The 22,286-nt window shown below is 49.6% G+C and overlaps 1 protein-coding gene across 1 annotated transcript in view; it reads left to right on the forward strand.

The window, feature by feature from the left end:
- The window catches only part of GLP2R (glucagon like peptide 2 receptor), a 61,716-nt gene extending 40,806 nt beyond the window's left edge, over positions 1–20,910 (forward strand). The window contains exons 8-10 of the mRNA XM_062175118.1: positions 4,644–4,782; positions 16,245–16,286; positions 19,081–20,910. Of these exons, the coding sequence (XP_062031102.1) occupies positions 4,644–4,782; positions 16,245–16,286; positions 19,081–19,410 (511 nt within the window). The 3' untranslated portion in view covers positions 19,411–20,910. The remainder of the gene's footprint in view (positions 1–4,643; positions 4,783–16,244; positions 16,287–19,080) is intronic.
- The last annotated feature ends 1,376 nt before the right edge of the window (positions 20,911–22,286 follow it).

The following is a 22,286-nucleotide window of genomic DNA, read 5'->3' on the forward strand; positions in this document are numbered from 1 at the left end:
AATTGGCTGCAGTGGCCAGAGCTGTGCTGATCCGAAGCTAGGAGCCAAAAGCTTCCTCCAGGTCTCCCATGCAGGTGCAGGGGCCCAAAGACTTGGGCCATCCTCCACTGCTTTCCCAGGCCACAGCAGAGAGCTGGGTCGGAGGTGGAGCAGCCAGGTCTTGAACCAGCACTGATAGGAGATGCTGGCACTGAAGGTTGTGGCTTTACCCACTAAGCCACAGTGCTGGCCCCAGGCCTTATGTTAACATCAGGGGAGACTGAGGCAAGGGTATATAAATCTAAAACTATTCCACAATGAAAAATTTATTTAAAAAAGCATAATGCTCCGGGGCTGGCGTTGTTGTGCAGCAGGTTGAAGCCCTGGCCTGAAGCACCAGCATCCCATATGGGTGCCAGTTCTAGTCTTGGCTGCTCTTCTTCCAATCCAGCTCTCTGCTATGGCCTGGGAAAGCAGTAGAAGATGGCCCAAGTCCTTGGAGCCCTGCACCCACGTGGGAGACCTGGAAGAAGCTCCTGGCTCCTGGCTTTGGATCAGCACAGCTCCGGCTGTTGCAGCCATCTGAGAAGTGAACCAGCAGATGGAAGACCAACCTCTCTGTCTCTAACTCTCTTTGTAACTCTGTCTTTCAAATAAATAAAATAAACCTTTAAAGAAAACACATCATGACCCCTAGAATCAGCCCTTAAGGCGTTCTGGTCTGGCTGAAAAGCCCATGAGAGCATTTCAGTCATGGAAAGCGAAGACACTGTGGCAAAAATGTCCTACACGAAGGACCTCAGTGAGTGAGACCCAGTGGAAAGAAGTGGCCATCAAAGAAGGAGGTACTTTTCTCTGAAGAGAACTTCTGCTTTGCTTATGGCCTTGTCTAAATACTGATGAAGATTGTGGATTCAAAAGGCTTTCACAGCCTAGGCAGCTCATGTCATCTGACATCACTGATGTCATACATGAGTGTTAATTGTTAAACTAACAACAGGTATCACTGTGCACTAACCTTCCATGTAGAACCTCTGTCCTCAAAGTTGTATTATAATTATGTCTAAGTGCTCACAAAATATGTATCATTCTTGGGTGCTTCTTTAGAGTTAATTAAGTTTCAAAAAAAAAAAAAGTGAAATTCAAGATGCAATGACTTTGAACAGCCCTTATCTCAACTGTTGAGGAACAGGTTTTTTAAAAATTTTTTTCCATGCAAATTGTTGAACTCTTTACTTAATATAGAGTTGGTCTTTGGTGTATAATGTTAATTGAAAAATGGATCTTCGTGGAGAATGGGACTGGGGATGGGAGAGGGAGGAGGAGGAGGGATGGGAGAGTGGGTGGGTGGGGGTATGGTGGGAAGAATCACTATGTTCCTACAGTTGTACTTATGAAATGCATGAAGTGTATATTCCTTAAATAAGTTTCTTTAGGGGGAAAAATTAAAAAAACAACCAACCAACCAACTAAAAAAACATCATGCCATTACTCGGCCCCCAGAAGAAGCTGGTGGTAAGATACGGGACAGCATTGTGAGTAGATCTCACTGAAGGCTGGGTAACCCAGAGTGAAGGTCCCAAATTCAAATACTTGAAAGGGTCACGCAAGTGACACAGGTGGATGGGAGCCGGGAATCACAGGTTCCCACCAAAGGGGCAGACGCCTCTCAGGTGTTAGTCGTGATTGCCGGGCATGGATCTGGGCACAGTGTTGCCAGAGCTCCTGTTTTATAGAAGCAGCTGGAAATCTGGACAGCCTTGCTTGAAATCTCCTTATTTACAAATGGCCCCCATAGCAAAAATCGCTATGTGCCCTCTCTGCAGGTCAAATCCAAGCCATGGTCACCCCTTGGCAACCTCCTAACCAGAGGGTTTAAAGAGATAACTCCTGGTGGAGTGGGTGTTTGGCCTAATGGTTAAGGCAGTGCGTGTGATGCCCACATCTGGTTTCAGAGTGCCTGGGTTCAAGTCTGTTCCTGGTTCCAGTTTCCTGTTAGGGCACACCCCGGAAGGCAGCAGGTAATGGCTTGAGTGAGTTGGATTCCTGCCACCCATGGGGCAGCCCCTGGCTTTGGCCTGGTCCAGCTACGGCTGTTGGTGGGTATTTGGGGAGTGAACCAACAGGTAGGAGATCTCTCTGTCTCTCAAATAAATAAAATGCACTTGGAAATTGGGAAGCCCTTGACATACTCTCTCCTGGGATGTGTGCTCCTGTTGCTAACAAAGTAACTGTCATATGACTGGGAGTGGAGGAACAAGGCCATCTGCGGTCACACCCCAGATCTGCAACTCCATCTCCCCATCCACCAGTTGGCCTTTCCGGACAGTCATGGCTCTGTGGTGTGCCCAGCCCAGGTGGTCAGCTGGAGTCCTTCCTGCATGGTGGCCCTTGCTCTCCCCTTCCTGGCTTTTAAGAGCTTTTCAGGGCACAAGGGTGAGCGCCCCTGTCTCATTTGTGGGTGACATTGCATGGGAACGCGTCTCACCGACACAGGATTCCTGGTAAACCTTCCGGGAAGAGCTGCCCTGAACCACTGCTACTATTTGGTGTTTCTTCCCGCTTTGATTCCATGGCATTGGGAAGTTGGGGACAGAACTTCTTCCTGGTCTGGTCCTTTAAGAGTAGGGACTTGGGCTAAAACTTCATTATAATTAGCTTCTTTGTCTAGTGTGTTTAAGACGATAGCTTTGCTTGTACCCTGAGTATGAGTCACCTTTGCGAATGTAGCTAGTTTTGGATCAAGAACCGACCCAATGATGAAAGCAGTCATTCCCAAACCTGGCTGTTTACTAAAATTCCACGAGAAGCTCCTGAATAATTGCCATTCCCAGGACCCAGCCTCAGAGGTTTTCATTTATGGAGTTGACACTGGGGCCCAGGATACTACCTATTCCTGGGGGATTGGTTCCAGGACTTCCGGCAGATACCAAAGTTTGCACAAGCTCAAATCCCGTCTACAAACCAGCTCAGCATTTGTGCATACTCTGTGCATATCCTCTCATGTCCTTTAAGTCATCTCTGGATGACCTGTAATACCTAACACAATGTAAATGCTATGTAGATTGTTGTCATAGTGTATTGCGTAAGGAATAATGGTGAGAAAGAAAGGTCTCCATGCATTCAGTACAGACAAATTTTCCTCTAGTATTTTCCATCTGTGATTGGTTGGATCCCTGGATGTGGAACCCATGTACATGTTGTTAAAGCTCGGCCAAGAATTTTAATAGTCACGTTTGGGAACCACCAGTGTGGAGCATTTGGACCCCAGCTGTGCACTTTGCAAGTGGGTGGTGCAAAGGAATGTTTGTTTCCTTCGGGTAGACTGTATACAGCAGCAGAGCTCCACACAGCCCTTTTATGAGGAGGATCAGCTTTTCATTTCCTGCAGCCTTCACTGTCAGCAGGGGTGTGGGACAGCACAGAAGCTGCCTCCAAAGCCCAGCCAGGAGCGTGCAGGTGATCCGGTGTTAAGTCAAAAGCCCCATTTCCTGCAGGAGATGTGCACGTGGTATCTGAAAGGTCCTAGGCCACTCATTTTCTCTCTTCTCAGGCTGACATAGAAAGTCCTGAATAGAGAAAGAGATAGAGGCACCAGCTAGCCAAGCAGTGGAAAACCTGTCAAACTTGGGAGAAGGGGAGTGTCCCAGGGTGGCAGTCCACTGGATGGACATTTATGCATCAGTCAACCCATATTTTTTTTTCTAAAAGGGAATTTTCCCCACAAACTTTATTTTTAAAGATTTTATTTATTTGAGAGGTACAGTTACAGACAATGAGAGGAAGAGACAGAGAGAGGTCTTCCATTGGTTCACTCCCCAAATGGCCACAATGGCCAGAGCTGCGCCGATCCGAAGTCAGGAGCCAGGAGCTTCTTCCGGGTCTCCCACGTGGTTGCAGGGGCCCAAAGACTTGGGCTATATTCTACTGCTTTCCCAGGTCATAGCAGAGAGCTGGATTGGAAGAGGAGCAACCAGGACTCAAACTGGGGCCCATATGGGATGCTGGTGCTGCAGGTGGAGGATTAACCTGCGCCATGGCACCAGCCCCAACCCATATATTTTAAACAAAAGATTATTTTATTTATTTGAAGTTAGAGTAATGGGGGGCTGGGGAGTGGGGAGGGAAATAGGGAATCTTCCATCTGCTCGTTCACTCCCCAAATGGCTGTGACCATCAGGGCTGGCCAAGGTGAATCCAGGAGCCAGGCACGCCAAGCAGAATTGGCAGGGGTCCAGTTTTATGAACCAGGTTCTGCTGCCTTCCCAGATGTGTTAGCAGGGAGCTGGATTGGAATCAGAGCAGCCAGGAATTGAACTAGCACTCTGCAATGGGACACCAGCATTACAGGTGACAGCATAACCCACTGAACCACAATGCCAGCCCCCAGACCCTTAACGTCTGTAGAAATATGATCATCTAGGTGGGGAAATTCATTCATTCAATCCTGTTTCCTGAGCATCTACCAGGAGTCATGTGTTTATTCCAACACTAAACAAGACCACAATGGCCCCTATGCATTAAATATGTAGTCATGGAGACCAAGTAGAAAATCAACTATGTATCAATATGATAAGAGCTCTAATAAAGACATGCAATAGAAAAGCAGGAAACGCTATCCATCCCCAATGCAGCCTTCGTGGTTATTTGGTGGTTGTTTACAGATTGGCGAGGTCAACGCTGGTGCTGCTTCCTCTGTTGGGTGTTCATGAGATTGTCTTCATGTTCGTCACTGATGATCAAGTTCGAGGATCTTCAAGACTGATACGCCTCTACTTTCAGTTGCCATTGAGCTCCTTCCAAGTAAGTGGGCGTCTGACCGTGATGTCTTTGCTTTGGAGAAAACAAAAATACAAGTGGCTCAAAGAGGTGCAGATTGAGAGAGGCCAGGGATGAAAATAAAATTTTGGCATCAGCAGGCTTTATTGGTGAGGGCCCTTGGCCTTAAGAAGGGCGTGCAAACGGGGAAAGTGTTGCCTGAGTCCTGCCAACGTGATTTGGTGACTAAGAAGGGAGATGCGGTGTCTCTCCTGGGCTATAATAGTTGGTGTGACTCATGATCTATTAACTGTGAATGTCAACATGAAGCCTTTTATTAAGTGCCTATTTTTGCTGGGTTCTCTGCAGAGCATTGGGCAATGTGAGCGTTGTTTGTGTTCCAGGTGACACGTACACAGAGCACAGCGCAACTTGGGCAGAGACTAGTGAGTCCAGACCCAGGAGGTGCTGGAACCCGACAGATGGGTGGGGGCTGAAACTAGAAATGAGAGGCCAGTTGTGTTTAAGTTACCTGAATATGTTTGGATACCCATTGCTTAAGTTCTTGGTCTGTTGCTTAGTAACTTAAAATGTCAGTCATTTTTTGTTATGTCTCGTGATTCCAGAAGTCGGCAATCCAGGTAGAATATGGTAGGGATGGCTGGGACTTCCACAGCGGCTTCCTCGCTCACGTGTTTGGGGTGGCTTTATTAGATCAAATTTCTGGTGCCTTATTTCTCATTCTCGGCTATGTTCCTAGCTTCCGTCCAGTCTTGGGACCTCTCGCTTTCTACGTGTTCCCTCCTTGTGATCTCTCCGTGGAATAGTTGAACTTATATAGGAGCTGAGGGCTCCCAGGAGTGTAGCAATATGAGCTTTCAGGTCTTTCAAAGGCCGAGACCTGGAACTGCCACTCTAATGCTCCAGCTAAAATCCTGCTATTTAAAGCTAGTTACATACCCAGTCTCAAGGCTAGAGATAGTACAAGGGTGTGACTCCTGGGAGGCATGGTTCATTAGCAAAGGTCATAAGTGCAGTAGATTACCACTAATAGCATAGATGGAAAAAAGGCTCCCATACAGTAGTAATCGTAGAATTTTACTGCTAGTGTAGGGACAGGACTTCTGCAATGGAGCTTAGCAGATCCCCTCCCCAAAAAGTAATGATAAAATTAGACAACTATCAACAGCAACTATCTTGGGACCCTAGAAATCAAGCAAAGGCATTGGAAAGATTGATAAGGATTTATTCAAGAAAAATTACTGAACCTAAGCGAGAACAGTGGGAGTCACTTTTGTCTGGAAAACCTTTTGTTCTCAAATTTCTGCTACACCAGCCCTAGTGAAAACTAGCAACTGTCCTGCAAAGGGGGGCCCCCTTGACTTGAATCAGGAAAAGCCCATATCCCAGGTGTTGCCAGACAGAGCAGTGAGCTGGTGGCAAAGAACAGGGAGGGACAATCTCAGAGCCTGAGGTTATAATCCTTAGGGAAGGCCGGTGCCGTGGCTTAACAGGCTAATCCTCCACCTTGCGGTGCCGGCACACCTGGTTCTAGTCCCGGTTGGGGCTCCAGATTCTATCCCGGTTGCCCCTCTTCCAGGCCAGCTCTCTGCTATGGCCCGGGAAGGCAGTGGAGGATGGCCCAAGTGCTTGGGCCCTGCACCCGCATGGGAGACCAGGAGAAGCACCTGGCTCCTGGCTTCGGATCAGCGCGATGCGCCGGCCACAGCGGCCATTGGAGGGTGAACCAACGGCAAAAAGGAAGACCTTTCTCTCTGTCTCTCTCTCTCACTATCCACTCTGCCTGTCCAAAAAAAAAAAAAAAAAAAAAATCCTTAGGGAAAGAAACAGATTGATGGAAGAGCTGGAAGTTTAATAAGGAGATCTGAGGAATAAGAAAGGCACAGTGTGTCATGATAGACTCCCATGTGGCTCTTTAATGGGCCAAAGGTTGTACATATGTGCAGACTGCACACGCATTCAAGAGAGATCGGAGAGATCAGGAGGATCACCCCCTTGGCTGAATATGAATTCCTGTGCACACGTAGAGAAGTGAGAGGGCCTGGCATGGAGTAAAATCTGGGAACCACTGGTAAACCTGCCTTTGAACGTGGTCACACACTTTGATTGTGTTCTCAAAGTGACACACACACTCACTGGCAGAGGGTGTAGGGGCCTTACTGGCTCAAAGTGTTTGAACACAGCTTTTGATCAACCGTGGGCTGCTCATAAGGCTATTGGAAACAGGGGCAGAGGCTCAGACTTAAAAGTAAGAATTTAAAAATTTAACACAGCTCTCAGTGGATGTACACTGTCTGGGAGACAGAGTCCACAGAACTAGTACTCCAGACAAATTGCTAAACTAATAAACAACTAAACAACTCCTGCCACCTCCAGTGTGGGAAGTAAGGCATCAGAAGCCTGAATTAAAAATTATGAGATGTACAAAGGAACAGGAAAGTGTGACCCAGACTCAGGGGGAAAAAAAGAAGCCAACAGAAATTATGAGGGGCCCAGATGTCAGAATTAGCAAAAACTTCAAATAAACTATTACAAGTATGTTCAAAGAATTGAGGGAGACCATGTTTAAAGAATTAAGGGACAGCATGGTGACAATGATTCATCAATTAGAGAATCCCCATTCAAATAGGAGAATTATAAAATAAGAACCAAATGAAAATTCTGGAGCTGAAATGTACCATAGCTAAAGTGAAAATTCCACTAGAAAGGCCTACTTTTGGATTTATGGCAGAAGAAAGAATCAGTGAGTTTGAAGGAAGGTAAATCGAGGGTATCCAGTTTGGGGAACAGAAAGAAACAATAAAGAAAAATAACAGATCCTCAGAGAACTATGAAATTCCACTAAGCATACCAGCATACACATATGGGAATCCTATATGGAGGAGAGAGAGAGGAAAGGGAAAAAAATGTGTGAGTATGTAGAGAAATAATGGCTGAGGCCGGCGCCGTGGCTCAACAGGCTAATCCTCTGCCTTGTGGCGCCGGCACACCTGGTTCTAGTCTCGGTTGGGGCACTGGATCCTGTCCCGGTTGCCCCTCTTCCAGACCAGCTCTCTGCTGTGGCCCGGGAGTGCAGTGGAGGATGGCGCAAGTGCTTGGGCCCTGCACCCCATGGGAGACCAGGAGAAGCACCTGGCTCCTGCCATCGGATCAGCGCGGTGCGCCGGCTGCAGCACGCCAGCTGCGGCGGCCATTAGAGGGTGAACCAATGGCAAAAGGAAGACCTTTCTCTCTGTCTCTCTCTCTCACTGTCCACTCTGCCTGTCAAAAATAAATAAAATAAATAAAAAGGAGAAATAATGACTGAAAACTCCAAATTTGATGAAAAACATGAATTGAAATATCCAGATTGGTCGGTGAACTAAAAATAGCACAAAACAAAGAGATTCACACCTAGAAACATTGCAACCAAACTGTCGAATGCCAAATACAAAGAGAAAAGGTAGGCAATGAGAGAAAAATAACAGCTGACTTCTCATCAGAACTACGGAAGGCAGCAAACTGGGCAGCATTCAAAAACGTGTCAAGTCAAGAATTCTCCATCCAGCAGAACTGTGTTTCCAGAAGGTGAAATAAAGACATTCTCAAACAGGCAAAGACTGAGAGAATTTGCTGCCAAACACTCTTTGAAAGAAGTATCAGTGGAGGTCCTTCCGGCTGGGAGAAAGTTAACAACAGGCAGTAACTCGAATACATACAAGGACAATTCAGAAACACTGTAAAAGGTGGGCTTAGGCAAATGTTAGCAGTTGTAACATGCTCTCTGACTCAGGATGGTTCAGCTTACAATTCTTTGACTTTGTGTAAACATAGCACACATTCAGTAGATTCGGTCTTTTGCATCTGGTCTTTTCCTGGATATGCTGTATGGTATTCCCTGGGGATGCTGGGCAGGTGCAACAAGCGAAAGATGCCAACCACTCCTGTGACCACAAGGGTAAACAGCAGGTACCCAACAGTGTGCTGTGCTGCTGAGCTCTGATGCTCAGCGGGTTAAGTGGATTAAATGCATGTTCATCTTCTGCTATTTTAAATGTATGATGGTTTTTATTAGAACGTAATCCCACCATACACTGAGGAGCATTTGTATATGAAATGCTTTCTTCGAACTGATTTTAAAGATGTGACTATATAAAATAATTGTTATAGATTATGTTATTGGGCTTATAGTATTTAAAATCTAATATGTGACAGTAATAGCACAGGAGAAGAATGAGCAAGTGGATCTATATTGGAGAACATTTCTGTATTTTACCAAAATTAAATTAGTACTAATATGAAATGGATTGTGATAAATTAACATGTGCATTGCAATCCCTGTAGATTCATCTACAGGGATAGAAGCTAAGCAAGTAGCTCCAACAAATGGAGTACAGGTAGGTGTTTGGCCTAATAGTTAATATCCCCCTTGGAACACCCACAATCCCATATCAGAGAGCCTGGGTTCAAGTCCTGGCTCTGTTTTCAATTCCAGCTTCCTGCTTGTGCTCACCCTGGGAGGTGGTAGATGATGGTTCAAGCAGTTGTGTCTCTGCCACCCACATGGGAGACCCAGTTTGAGTTCTAGGCTCCTGGCTTTGTCCTGGCCTGGTGCTGGCAGATGCAAGAATTTGGGGGATGAGGGCCGGCGCCGTGGCTTAACAGGCTAATCCTCCGCCTTGCGGTGCCGGCACACCTGGTTCTAGTCCCGGTTGCCCCTCTTCCAGGCCAGCTCTCTGCTGTGGCCAGGGAGTGCAGTGGAGGATGGCCTAAGTTCTTGGGCCCTGCACCCCATGGGAGACCAGGAGAAGCACCTGGCTCCTGCCATTGGAACAGCGCGGTGCACCGGCCGCAGCGCGCCTACCGCGGCGGCCATTGGAGGATGAACCAATGGCAAAAAGGAAGACCTTTCTCTCTGTCTCCCTCTACTGTCCGCTCTGCCTGTCCAAAAAAAAAAGTTTAAAAAAAGAATTTGGGGGATGAGTCATTGGATGGAGCATCTCCTTTTGTCTCTACCTTTCATACAAAAAAATAATTTTTAAATGTAATAAGAAGTCAAAGAAATTAAAGGGGTAGAGATTATCTGAACATGACACAATTTAAGCCTCTCTGGATCCTCACAGTTTACCTATGAAGGAGAAATTATTATACCCATAAAAATATTTGAGAGGAAGAGAGACACGCAGAGGACTCCCACATGTTGGTTCACACCCCAAATGTGTGCAATGACTAGGGTTGGCTGGGGCTGGGCCAGGGCCTAAACTGGGAGCTGGGAACACAGTCCGTGTCTCCCATGTGGGTGGCAGGGACCCAATCACTTGAGCCATCTCTGCTGCCTCCCAGGGTCAGCACCAGCAGGAAGCTGGGGTCAGGAGCCAGAGCTGGGAAGGGAACACAAGTACTCTGATATGGGGCATGAGTGTCTTAACTGCTGGCTAAATGATTTGTTAGAAATAACAGAGTAACAGTAATAGAGAAAGAGACAGAGCAAGAAACAGAGATCATGCATCATCTGGTTCACTCCCCAATTGGCAGGAAAGGCTAGGGCTGGGCCAGACTGAAGCCAGGAGGCAGGAGCTCCATCTGGATCTCCCACAAGGGTGGGAGGGGCCCCAAGCACATGAGCCATCCTCTTCGACTTTTCCCAGGCTCATCAGCAGGGAGCTGGATGGTCAGTGCAGCAGTCGGGACTGGAAGTGGCACTCTAACACGGGATGCTGGTGCCGCAAGCCGCAGCATAACTCACTGTGCCACAACATCGGCCCCCGTGTCTTCCATTTGAAAGAGGAAAACCCTAAAGTTCAGAACTTGCACACGCTCAGTGGCAGAGATGAGAGTTGGATTCAGAGGTTAAGCCTCTGCCTCTAACCTCTGCGCCATGGTGCCTCTCAAGTGTCCCGCGAGGACCAGCACCAGGAGACACCGAGTTCTCATTGCTAGACTCTCACCAGATGGGGTCAGATGCTGAGAGTCTGCGCAGGGCAGAGGGAAGGGGCCTGCCTACCGCATGCTCGCCAAAGGCCGAGGAGACAGAGCTGCGCTGTGGGCTGGGCACCCCCTCTGGATGGACCTGCAATCTTTATGGCTGTGAACACAGGAGGGGGACCCTCTGCTAAACTGATGTTTTCTGTCATGTTGAAAACATGCTTATTTCGGTTGGCGCTGTGGCTTAACAGGCTAATCCTCCGCCTTGCGGCGCCGGCACACCAGGTTCTAGTCCCGGTTGGGGCGCCGGATTCTATCCCGGTTGCCCCTCTTCCAGGCCAGCTCTCTGCTATGGCCCGGGAAGGCAGTGGAGGATGGCCCAAGTCCTTGGGCCCTGCACCTGCATGGGAGACCAGGAGGAAGCACCTGGCTCCTGGCTTCGGATCAGCGCGATGCGCCGGCCACAGCGGCCATTGGAGGGTGAACCAACGGCAAAAAGGAAGACCTTTCTCTCTGTCTCTCTCTCACTGTCCACTCTGCCTGTCAAAAAAAAAAAATGCTTATTTCAATCTGTGGAGGGGGAGGATTTCAAACATCACAGTTTAGTAATTCAGGTTTCCTGTGTTTCTTGGCCTTAATCTTCTTTAAAAGGTAATCCCAAATTAGAAAACAAAAAATGCCAAAGGCTGCAGCTGTTATTTCGGTCATGGTCAGCAGCCTTTCTCCCAAGGGTTTGACCATCAACGTGAGCCCAGGATCACCTACGCTCACACACCCAAGGCCCACTGAGGACCAGATATATGGGCAGAGCTATGGCAGAAAGAGCCCTAGGTTCCCACCTTGGGTGTAGGAGGGGTTTTGGTCATCTATTGCTGTGCACCAAACTGCTTCAGAACCCCACGGCTTAAAGCAGTAATCATGTTATTATTACTGTTTTTTTATTTATTTATTATTGGAAAGGCAGAATGACAGAAAGAAAGGGAGAAACAGAGAGGGACAGAGAAAGAGAGATCTTCCATCTGCTGGTTCACTTCCTAAATGCCTACAACATTTGGAGCTGGGCCAGTCTGAAGTCAAGAGCCAGGAACTCCATCTGGGTTTCCCACATGCATGGCTGGAACCCAAGCACTTGGGCCATCTTCCACTGTCTCCCAGACACATTAGCAGGGAGCTGGATCAGAACCAGAGGAAGGTGGGGGCCAGTGTCATAGCTCAGTGGATTAAGACACCTCTTACAAAGCCGGCTTCCCATATTAGAAGGCTGGTTCAAGTCCCAGCTGTCCTACTTCATATTCAGTTCCCCAGTTAATGGAACTGGAATGGTAGCAGATGATGGCCTAAGTACTTGGCCCTTGGAAGACCTGGATAGAATTCCTCACTCCTGGCTTTGGCCTAGCCCAGGCTTGGCTGTTGCAGCCATTTGAGACCTGAACCAGTGGATGGAAGATCCCTCTTTCTCTCTCCCCACCCCCCTTCCCTCTTTTTCTATCACTCTGCCTCGTAAATAAATCTTTAAAAAAAAAAAATGGAATGGAGGGTGAGACTTGCTCCCAGGTACTATGATATAGGATGCTTAACTTGTTTAACACAGCACCCACCCCCTCTTGCTATTAATTAGAATGGTTCTGTGGCCGAGGCTGTCCGGGCGCAGTGGGAATATTCTTTTGATGCATGGGGTTGCAACAGCCTTGATGGTTCATGCATGTGAAAGGGCAGTGGTGCTACTGGCCAGGAACTCAGATCCGGAAGCCTCGGTTCTCTTCCACGTGGTCTCTCCGTGCATCCCAGGCTTCGCATAGCATGGGAGCTGGGCTCTTGGAGCATCCCAAGAGCAAATACTCTGAGAGGGAGGAAGTGGAAACTTCCAGTCCTCTTATGGCCTAGGCTGGGGAAGGGGTCAGAAGTTCATCCCGCATGCTGGGGGGAGGGAAAATCAGGTCCACTTGTTGCTTATGGAACAGCGTGAACCTAGAGAGGAGTTGCCTCGGGGCCACCCCTGGAGAGGACCTGGCACCAGGACCAGCTGGCCTGCAGCCGGCTAAAGCTCTGCTCACCACCTGGCACCATTGTGCGGTGTGAGGAGGCACAGTGACTCTGAAGGGTGTTTTGTCCTGGGCGGGATTTAGAAGCTCTGCATGTACGCTGAGGCCGCCTGTCTTCTGAATACCCCAGCACAGTTCCCCTCCGTCCCATAGGCAGTGAGAACATAGGAGGGCAGGTGTGTGTGGCTCGGATCTTACTGGCTCCTCCGTGGGCAGTAATCAAGGGCAGGCGTGAGCCCTAGCAGCTTCCTCTCCTTGTTGTGTTGGGGGGGTCCTTGGCCCCTCCAAGGGCTTGCCGCTCAGTGTCTCGCCAGGCTCCTGCGCTCAGTGGATCTTTGGGGAGATGGCCAAGTGGTGGTGATATGTGAAGTGAGAGCCAGGTGTTCTGCTCCCTTCCCACCTGCCTTTTCTAGAATAAGAACCAGACTCGGGGCCGGTGCCGTGGCTCAGTTGGCTAATCCTCCGTGTGCAGCGCTGGCATCCCATATGGGCTCCGGGTTCTAGTCCCGGTTGCTCCTCTTCCAGTCCAGCTCTCTGCTGTGGCCCGGGAGGGCAGTGGAGGATGGCCCAAGTGCTTGGGCCCTGCACCTTCATGGGAGACCAGGAGGAAGCACCTGGCTCCTGGCTTCGGATCGGCACAGTGCGCCAACTGTGGTGGCCATTTGGAGGGTGAACCAACGGAAGGAAGACTTTTCTGTCTCTCTCTCACTGTCTAACTCTGCCTGTCTAGAAAAAAAAAAAAAAAGAAAAAAAGAGCCAGACTCCAGGGGGCCCCTAAAACAGTGAAGGTACAACCTGGGGAAGTGAAAACACACATTGACCATGTGGAAGCCCATTTTCAGCACAGTGTTTGTGAGAATTTGCACTCTGAAGGCTGGTTCTTCTGATATGTACCTGGGGGTAAATGTTACCTGTCCTGCCAACCACACAGGGCGGCTGTGAGCCTCTGATGAGACTGCACGTGTGGGAGTGATTCACTAGAACCTCCGTGGTGCCATTTAGAGGGGGCAGCTGTGGAGTAACTAGGATGATGTCATGATGTCATCATAGCCAGCCTGGAGAGTCCTGGCCTGGTTCTAGAAGGGACAAGTTAAATAAGGCCCACGTAGGGAAGAGAAAAGAAATAAATTCTTCTGGCCCATTTTTTTTTAAAATATTCGTTTGTTTATTTGAAAGGCAGAGTTATAGAAAAAGAAGGACACACACACACACACACACAGGTCTTTCATCCACTAGTTCACTTCCCAATGGCTACAACACCCGCAGCTGGGCTGATCTGAAGCCAGGAAGCAGGAGCTTCTTCTGGGTCTCCCACGTGGGTGCAGGGACCTTAAGGCTTGGACCATCTTCCACTGCTTTCCCAGGTTCACTAGCAGAGAGCTGGATTGGAAGCAGAGCAGCCAGAACTCAAATCAGCACCCGTATGGGATGCTGGTGTTGTAGGCGGTGGCTTAACCCACTGTGGCAGAGAGCCAGCCCTCAGGACCGTACTTTAAAGTTATCAAGAGATACCGAAGGAGGTAGCCTGCCATTTTCTGCTTTAGCTGTGTCCTTTCCTTGTGAGTTCTGGCATTTTTTTTAATGAATTTTCCTACATGTAAGTGTGTATCAGACACAAAAATCAAACCCCAGTATGAGATCCACAGCCCATATTCCACAGACCTGCCTATCAGCTAGGGAGAGCCAGGCCACGGAGGTTATCACAGTGGCCAATGGATCACGAGGGTGGAAGTCTGGGAAGACCATGGAAGCAAACATGAACTAAATAAACAGTCAATTAACCACACTGAATACACATTAAACTGTCATTGATTCCAGATCTCTGGACACCAAATGGTAAATCCAGAAAAATCTTCCAAATTCAAGAGATTATCACTGTATTGGAACTTTCTCAACACAAACACTTGGTCAATGAAAATGCTGTATAATTGTAGGGATTCCTGCCTCCACACAGCCCCCTTCTCTGCTCAATAGGGCCGAGTTGCGTGATCATTAGGGTGTGGGGGTGGTAGTGTGTGACAAGGTCCTAAGAGGGCTTGCAGCTCCCACCCAGCTTTCATGGGGCACCCCTCGGGGGAAGCTAGCTGCTATGATGATGAGGACACACAGACGCTCTGTAGAGAGAAACTGGGTCCTCCCACCAGCCACCAGCACCAGCCTGCCAGCCATGTGGGCCCCCTTGCAGGCACTCCTGGCCATCGGAGGACTGCAGCTGCAGCCAACATCTGGGCTGTGGCTTCAGCATGGCCCTGAGCCAGAGTGTGCAGCTACACTCTTGCCAGATTCTTAGGTGTAGGAAGTGTGTGAGGTGGATGAGTCGTTGTCGTTTGGATCCACTGTGATGGTAATAAGACCCAGAGCAGAGCTTGACCTGCTGGAGGGGTCCCAGAGGCCCTCACGGCTGGAATGGGGTGGTCGAGAGGAAGCATGGTTGGTATAGCAGCACTGACAACACACAGACATGGAGCCCATCGCCGAGGGCCTTCCGTCGACTTTATTCGAAGTGTGAGGAAGCCACTGGCAAAGATGATCTATCTTTCCGAAAGAAATATTTTTAAATATTTATTTTATTCTCATTATTTGAAAGCAGTGTCTCATACTCTGGTTCACTCCCCAATTGCCTGCAAACAGCTGAGGCTGGACCAAGCCGAAGCCAAGAGCCAGGAACTCAATCTGGGTCTCCCACATGGGAGGCAGGGACCTAACCACTTGAGCCAGCACCTGCTGTCTCCCGGTGTGTGCCTTGGCGGGAAGCTGGCCAAGCACTCCACTGTGGGGTGCGAGCATCCTAAATGGCATCTTAATCACCTGTACCCCCAAAGAAGTATTCTGGTAAGAGGAAAAGGGTATTTATTACATCATATAAATGAGAACTTCACGATCAAGTGTTTTTGGGTCCAGATACTCAAATGACATCATCAGAAACCTGCCTGTCACCATCTCCAGCCTCGGTTTTTCTCTGTGTTGACTTCATCCCCAGATGAGCTTTCTCCAGTCGCTGGGAAGGTGCCCATCGGTCCTCTGGGTCTATGTCACCTATAAGGCCAGAGGGCATCGGAAAGCGAGCACAGCCCTCTCTTCTTTTCTGGTGCAAAGAACACAGATTGGCCCCACTTGGGTCACCAGCCCATTTTGGGCTGATTCATTGTGGTCATGGACTTTTTTTTAAGAATGGGAACCACATGATTGACAGCTATGTTAGAAGCGTAGGGAGCAGAGCCAGTTTTCCAAAGAGAAGGATGCAAGTCAGGCAAAAAAAAAAAAAAAAAGAAGCCAATGCCTGCTATGGACAAATGGGAATGGGACAGTGGCCTTGCGAGTATTTTTTAAGTGGATGAATGCCTTAGACTTTGGAGGAGACAAACACCGAAGCCGGAATGGAATGGGTGGTGGAGATGTGATGAAAATCCAAGCGAACATAGCCAGGGTGACTCGTTCTAGTCAGTGTGAGCGAGGTAGGTGTGTGCCGCTTTGGGGGATGCTTGGACCTGGCCAGTCACTGTCAGCCACACTCCATGCCACGTCTTCTTCTCGTTCCAGGGATTCCTCGTGGCCCTGCAGTATTGCTTTGCCAATGGAGAGGTATGAGTTGCATGCTGCTGTCCAACTTCCTGTGAGGCTAGGGCTAGAATCCTACTGCCCCTGGAGCTGTCTGCTTACATGAAACCTATGGGAAGATGTGCAGTGACCAGCACACATGGGGAGAAATTCGTACGGGAGGCATTCAGGAGTGGGAACAGGAGGCAGCTTAGAAGCTTAGACAGTTGGGGGAAGAACCCGGGATGGCTGTGCGGATTTGCTCAGACCAGCCTTGGCCCTGCAACAGTGCTGAAATGCAATGTGATTAAAAGCTTGAACTCCCCCCCCCCCCAAAAAAAAAACCCTTTTATTTAAGGAGTACACATTTCATAAGTACAACTTTAGGAATATAGTTATTCTTCCCACCCTACCTGCTCTCCCACTCCCACTCCCACCCCACCTCCTCCTCTTTCTCCCCTTCCCAGTCCCATTCTCCATTAAGATTCACTGTCAATTAACTTTATACACAAAAGACCAACTGTATATTAAGTAAAGATTTCAACAATTTGCACAAAAAACTGAGGATGAGTTTTACAGTTAATTCTCATAGTATAACTCATTGAGGATAGAGGTCCTGCGTGGGGAGCAAGTGCACAATGACTCCTGTTGCTAATTTAACAATTAACACTCCTATGTATGATGTCAGCAATCACCCAAGGCTCTTGACATGAGCTGCCAAGGCTATGGAAGCCTTTTGAATCCACAGTCTCCGTCAGTATTTAGTCAAGGCCATTGGAAAATGGAAGTTCTCTCCTCCCTTCATAGAAAAGTACTTCTTTGATGGCCCCTTCTTTCCACTGGGGTCTCTCTCTCAGAGATCCTTTATGTAGGACATTTTTTTGCCACAGTGTCTTGGCTTTCCATGCTTGAAATGTAAAAGCTTGAACTTGAATCCAAGCCTTGACTCTGCCACTTGAGAGTTCTGTGAATTGGTCAGGTGGCTGCACCTTCTTTAGCCTCAGTTTTCTCATTTGCAAAATGGGGGTAACACTGCCCATACCTGGTGGTGTTGCCTCAGGCATGTTAGGCTCATGGTAGAGGCTCAGCTCCTGCAAACTGTGGTTATTTTCATTGTCAATATTATTGTGCAGCCCTAAGCTGCTCTCTGCTCCCCTGGGAAAAGACTGGAAGGGGAGAGAGGCAGAGGTCAGAGCAAGTGTTTCTTCCCCTCTTTAGGGGAACTGATTAAGTTTCTAGCTCCCTTTCTCCCTCCTCTCTGCCCACTCCAGGTTTAAATCTTGACTTCTGTCTCTTGATAATGGGACACAAGCTTTTGACAACTAAACCCTCTCCTACTTTTCTTCCTTCTGCTCCTATTGTGTTTTCACATGGGTTTTTTTCCCCCATCAGGTGGGTTTTAGCTCAAATGCCATCTAAACACCTCATCTCAAGTTTTTTCTCAAAGTACCCAAGGGACAACAATTTAGTTTAATGATCTTTTTAAAAGAAAGATTTACTTATTTGAAAGGCAGAGTGACAGAGATAGAAGGGAAGAGAGAGAGAGAGAACATCTGTATTCACTGGTTCACTCCCCAAACAGCTACAATGGCTGGTGCTGGGCCAGGCCAAAGCCAGGAGCCTGGAACCCCATCCAGGTCCCCTCCAGGGGCAGCAGGGGTCCAGGCACTTGGGCCATCTTCCACTGCTTTCCCAGGCACATTAGCAGGGAGCTGGATTAGAAATGGAGCAGCTAGGACTTAACAGGTGCCCGACCTGGGATTCAGGCACTGCAGGCGGTGGCTTAACCTATACTGTGCCACAACCAGCCCTGGCTTCACGATCTTAATCGGCTGTACTTGCGGTTCTAAGACTGGGCAGAATGAAGGCTGGCGCCGCGGCTCACTAGGCTAATCCTCCGCCTTGCGGCGCCGGCACACCGGGTTCTAGTCCCGGTCGGGGCACCAATCCTGTCCCGGTTGCCCCTCTTCCAGGCCAGCTCTCTGCTGTGGCCAGGGAGTGCAGTGGAGGATGGCCCAAGTGCTTGGGCCCTGCACCCCATGGGAGACCAGGAGAAGCACCTGGCTCCTGCCATTGGAACAGCGAGGTGCGCCGTCCACAGCGCGCTACCGCGGCGGCCATTGGAGGGTGAACCAATGGCAAAAGGAAGACCTTTCTCTCTGTCTCTCTTTCTCTCTCTCACTGTCCACTCTGCCTGTCAAAAAAATAAATAAATAAAAAATTAAAAAATAAGACTGGGCAGAACGAGAGCAGAGGAGGTTGAAGTTGCAGACAGAAGAAGGCTGAAGAGAGCAGACGTGGAGAAGGGAGAGCAGATGACCCATTTCAAAGAGACTCCTTGTAGGGTGCAGACAGGGAGACAGAACAACAGAAACGTGCCTGGGTGCCTGGCGGGTCAGCATCAGGTCCCTGGCTGCAGCTGGCCTTTTGGGAGAAAGGATTAAGGCAGAGGGCACCTCATTACCACGGCGGTGGAAATTGCCCTGTGGGAAACTTGGCTGTTGCTTCGCACTCCTGAAGGCCAGGGAGCAGCTTAGTTTGGCTTGGTGGCATGGGGTCACAAGGGACTGACTTTGATTTGTAGCCTGGTCTGTGGCGTCCCAGCCTCAGAGCTTAAGCCCAAACAGTGGTCTCCTATAATGTTTATGTAAGACTCCCCATCGCATTGTCCTGTTCGAGGCCTCCCAGGGGTCTGCTCACCTGCCTCTGGCTGCCTCTCTTTGTCGGTCTCCTCCGGTTAGAAGGTAAATTTCCCCGGCATAATCAGTAAGCATTCGCCCAGTGCACACAGGGCTAAGTGATCCCAAGGCAATAACCTCACCCTTGTGTCCTCCGGCAGGTGAAGGCCGAACTGCGGAAGCACTGGGCCCGCTTCTGGCTGGCTCGCCACTCGGGCTGCAGAGCCTGGGTCCTGGGGAGGCACTTGCGCTTCCTGGGGACATGTCCCAAGAAGCTCTCGGAGGGAGAAGGCACCGACACGCTTCGCACGTCGCAGTCCTCGCCCGACAGTTTGCACCCGGCTGCCCGGGGTCTGGGGCAGCTGGGCTCCCGGCCCCATGGGGGCCACCCGCCCTGGCCCCGGGGCAGCAGCAGCCTGTCAGAGAGCAGCGAGGGGGACTTCACCCTGGCCAACACCATGGAGGAGATTCTGGAAGAGAGTGAGATCTAGGAGGCCCGTGCTCTGGGGGACTCCTAGGAGGCCTAGGATGGAGGTGTGTGTGTGTGTGTTGGGGGGGCAACAGTTGAGCACAGAACCATCCTGTCCCCATTCGCTGCACCCATGTTGACGTCAGCTCTATCTCAAGGTTCTAGGAGCTCTGTCTTACAGAGGCAGTGTGCCACTGTAACACCCTAACAACCCCCGCCAGTTCTATTTCCCAGAAGGGCTGTGGGCCTCTGGGCCTGGCCCGACATTCAGGTGTTGAAGAGAGGTCTCCTGTTAAACAGAGGCCAGCCGGTACCCTTCCTTCTCCCACGCATGGTACACGGTTTCCTTCTGAGGTTGGATTTAGGGCCCATAAGGATTCCTGCACCCCTACCCCAGGAAGCTTTTAAAATGCAGAATCCTAGACTCTACCTAGTGGAGACCCTAAGAAGGTGCATCTGGGATGACAGGAAGTGGAACTGTCTGTCAGCCCCCCAGGTAATCTGATGCAAGCCCACCCCTGGAGGGCACGGAGCATGGTATGAAGGAGCCAGAAGCCCCCCTGGTGAAGCCCATGGCAGGATGGAGCAGGAGGCTCCGCATCATAGCTGAGCTGCCATCCTGGGCTGTGTGTGACTTCATGTGGACCATGGAGACCCCCACTCGTTTACCTGCTCCTCTCCCTTTCCCCTCTGGTCGAATCTTGCCCCTCCCTCTCAATTCTCTGCCCGTGGTCCACACAAGCTCTGTTGGAGCCACAGCAACCCCATCTTTCCTCTGAAGATGGGCTCCGGCTGCCAGGGATCCTCTGGATGTTGTCCTCAGTCCTTGCCTCTCCTGTCTGCTGTTCTGAGCCGTGCTTTTGGGAGGCTCACTTGCTCCATGATCCCTGGGTGAGGAATACTCCTCCCTTTCTGGTTTGCTGTGGATGCCTAGAGGACCACGGCACCTGCTCCAAGAGGAAAGTTTACCACTGCTCTTACCCTGACCCGGTCCCCGCCGATCAGAATTCTGTTCCCTAGATGGTCAGTAGATTCTCAAAGCAGAAGGGGGCCCAGGTAAAGCAACAGGACTGTGGATCTGGACATGCCGAGGATGGCCCCAAGAGTCAGTCCCACAGCCCCTCACTGGGCTGGCCTGCCGGGGCATCTCAGCTGTGCACCAGGCCCTGCCCTGTTGGAGCCAGAGCAATGGGGGTTAGACTTCAGGGACTGAAACTGTGCGGCAAGAGGCCGAAGGAGGGACCAAGGGGAAGAAGGCTGTGGAAAGAGCATGCAGGTGCATGGGAGTGCGCTTTCGGGGTGTGTGACATGCATGTGCAGGTGGGTGGGGGATGTTGCTGGGGACCACATACCACCTTATCTTAGGGGGAACAATAGGATACTTCTCCTATAGGGGTGCCGGCTTTAGCGAACAGAAATGGAAGGGACCTGATTACCTTGGAACTTCAGCCAAATGAATAACCTTCCTGTGTTAAGTAAGTTTAAGGTCCATGGCACATCCTGCTGTCCTGGCAACTCTGGTCTCAAGGAAACCTTGGAGCCAGGCTGGGGTGAGGTGAGGTGGGAGACAACGGAGGCACTGGTCTCTGAAATAACTCAAAATAATATTTGAATGCAATATTTAAAAAACCAAATCCACACATTGCACCACCGCACAGGCCATTTATAACCATAATTTTTTTTTTTTTTTTTTTTTGGAATCAGGGCTGGGATGAGGTGAGGCCCGATCATCCAGATTCTGTTCCTGACTTTATTCAGAAGGCAGATGTTCTGCCCATCTGGGTCTTTTTTTCATATGAATTTTGATTTTTAACTGATTGCATGAAAATGATTTTTCTTGATGTTGGAGCCTTTTGGGTGCCCCCTTAAAATCTGCTCCCCGATTGAGTGCCTCTCTTGCCTCATCTGGCTTCAGCCCTGGTTGGGAAGTTGGGAGCTGAAGTAGAGACGTGAGGCCAGTGCATGAATGAAGCAGAGGTTTGGTTCTTGGTGTCGATATGATCCAAAGTGCAGTTGTTAAAGTCTGTGGCTTTTCCCTTTCTACAAATGTGCTTGCCTTGGCTCCCAGAAAACCAGGCTGACCCGTGTGCCCAGCGTGTGCCCAGCACAGGGCTGGCTCACACAGCGAGGGCTGGGTACACATTCGTGAGCAAGATGGGACAGGGATGTCTCTCAGGAGCATCAGGGGCTGCCGGGCATAAGTTATCCAGGATCCTGCCACTTACAGAGGAAAATTATTTTCCTTCTTGGCGTTTGTAAATATGTCCCCCACCCCTCAGTCCACGGTCCGGAGTTGGGGGGGGGGGGGGACACGTGTGTTCACATGCACTGCCTGCTCTTGTACTGCTAATGATTAAAACGAGCTTATTTAAGGTGACTGGTGTTTTGTTCATGGACTTACACTGGTGTCTCATGAGAACTGAGGGGTTGGCTCACAGGCCTGTAAAATCCATTATGTGCTTCCTGGCCATAAGTGGGAAAAAGAGCTGGGTGGCGCATGGTCTTAAGGTCTAGAGGAGTGAGTGGGCCAGGAGCAGAGGTCAGAGGTCAAAGGACAGAAGGCAGGCGTTCCCCTTTTTCTAAAGATCACCCAGTAATGCCTGAAGGTCCAGCCTGCTGGTTCCCAGTCCCGCATGACCATCCCTGGGGACACTGGAAAGACCCACGGTGGGGTCTGACTCCAGACATTCTCATTGGCTTAGACTGAATGATCTTGGGTATTGGTATTTTTATAAGATCCTGAGCGATTTTTTTATTATAGTAAAATATACACAAAGTTAACCATTCTAAAAGTATATGGTTCTGCGGTGTCACTCGCATTCCCGTGGTGTGCAACCATCCCCACCATCTGTCTCTGCATCCTCCCCAGCTGGAACACTGTCTCCACCAAGAGTAACT

Source organism: Lepus europaeus, chromosome 18 (genome assembly GCF_033115175.1).
Source record: "Lepus europaeus isolate LE1 chromosome 18, mLepTim1.pri, whole genome shotgun sequence".
Lineage (NCBI taxonomy): Eukaryota > Metazoa > Chordata > Mammalia > Lagomorpha > Leporidae > Lepus > Lepus europaeus.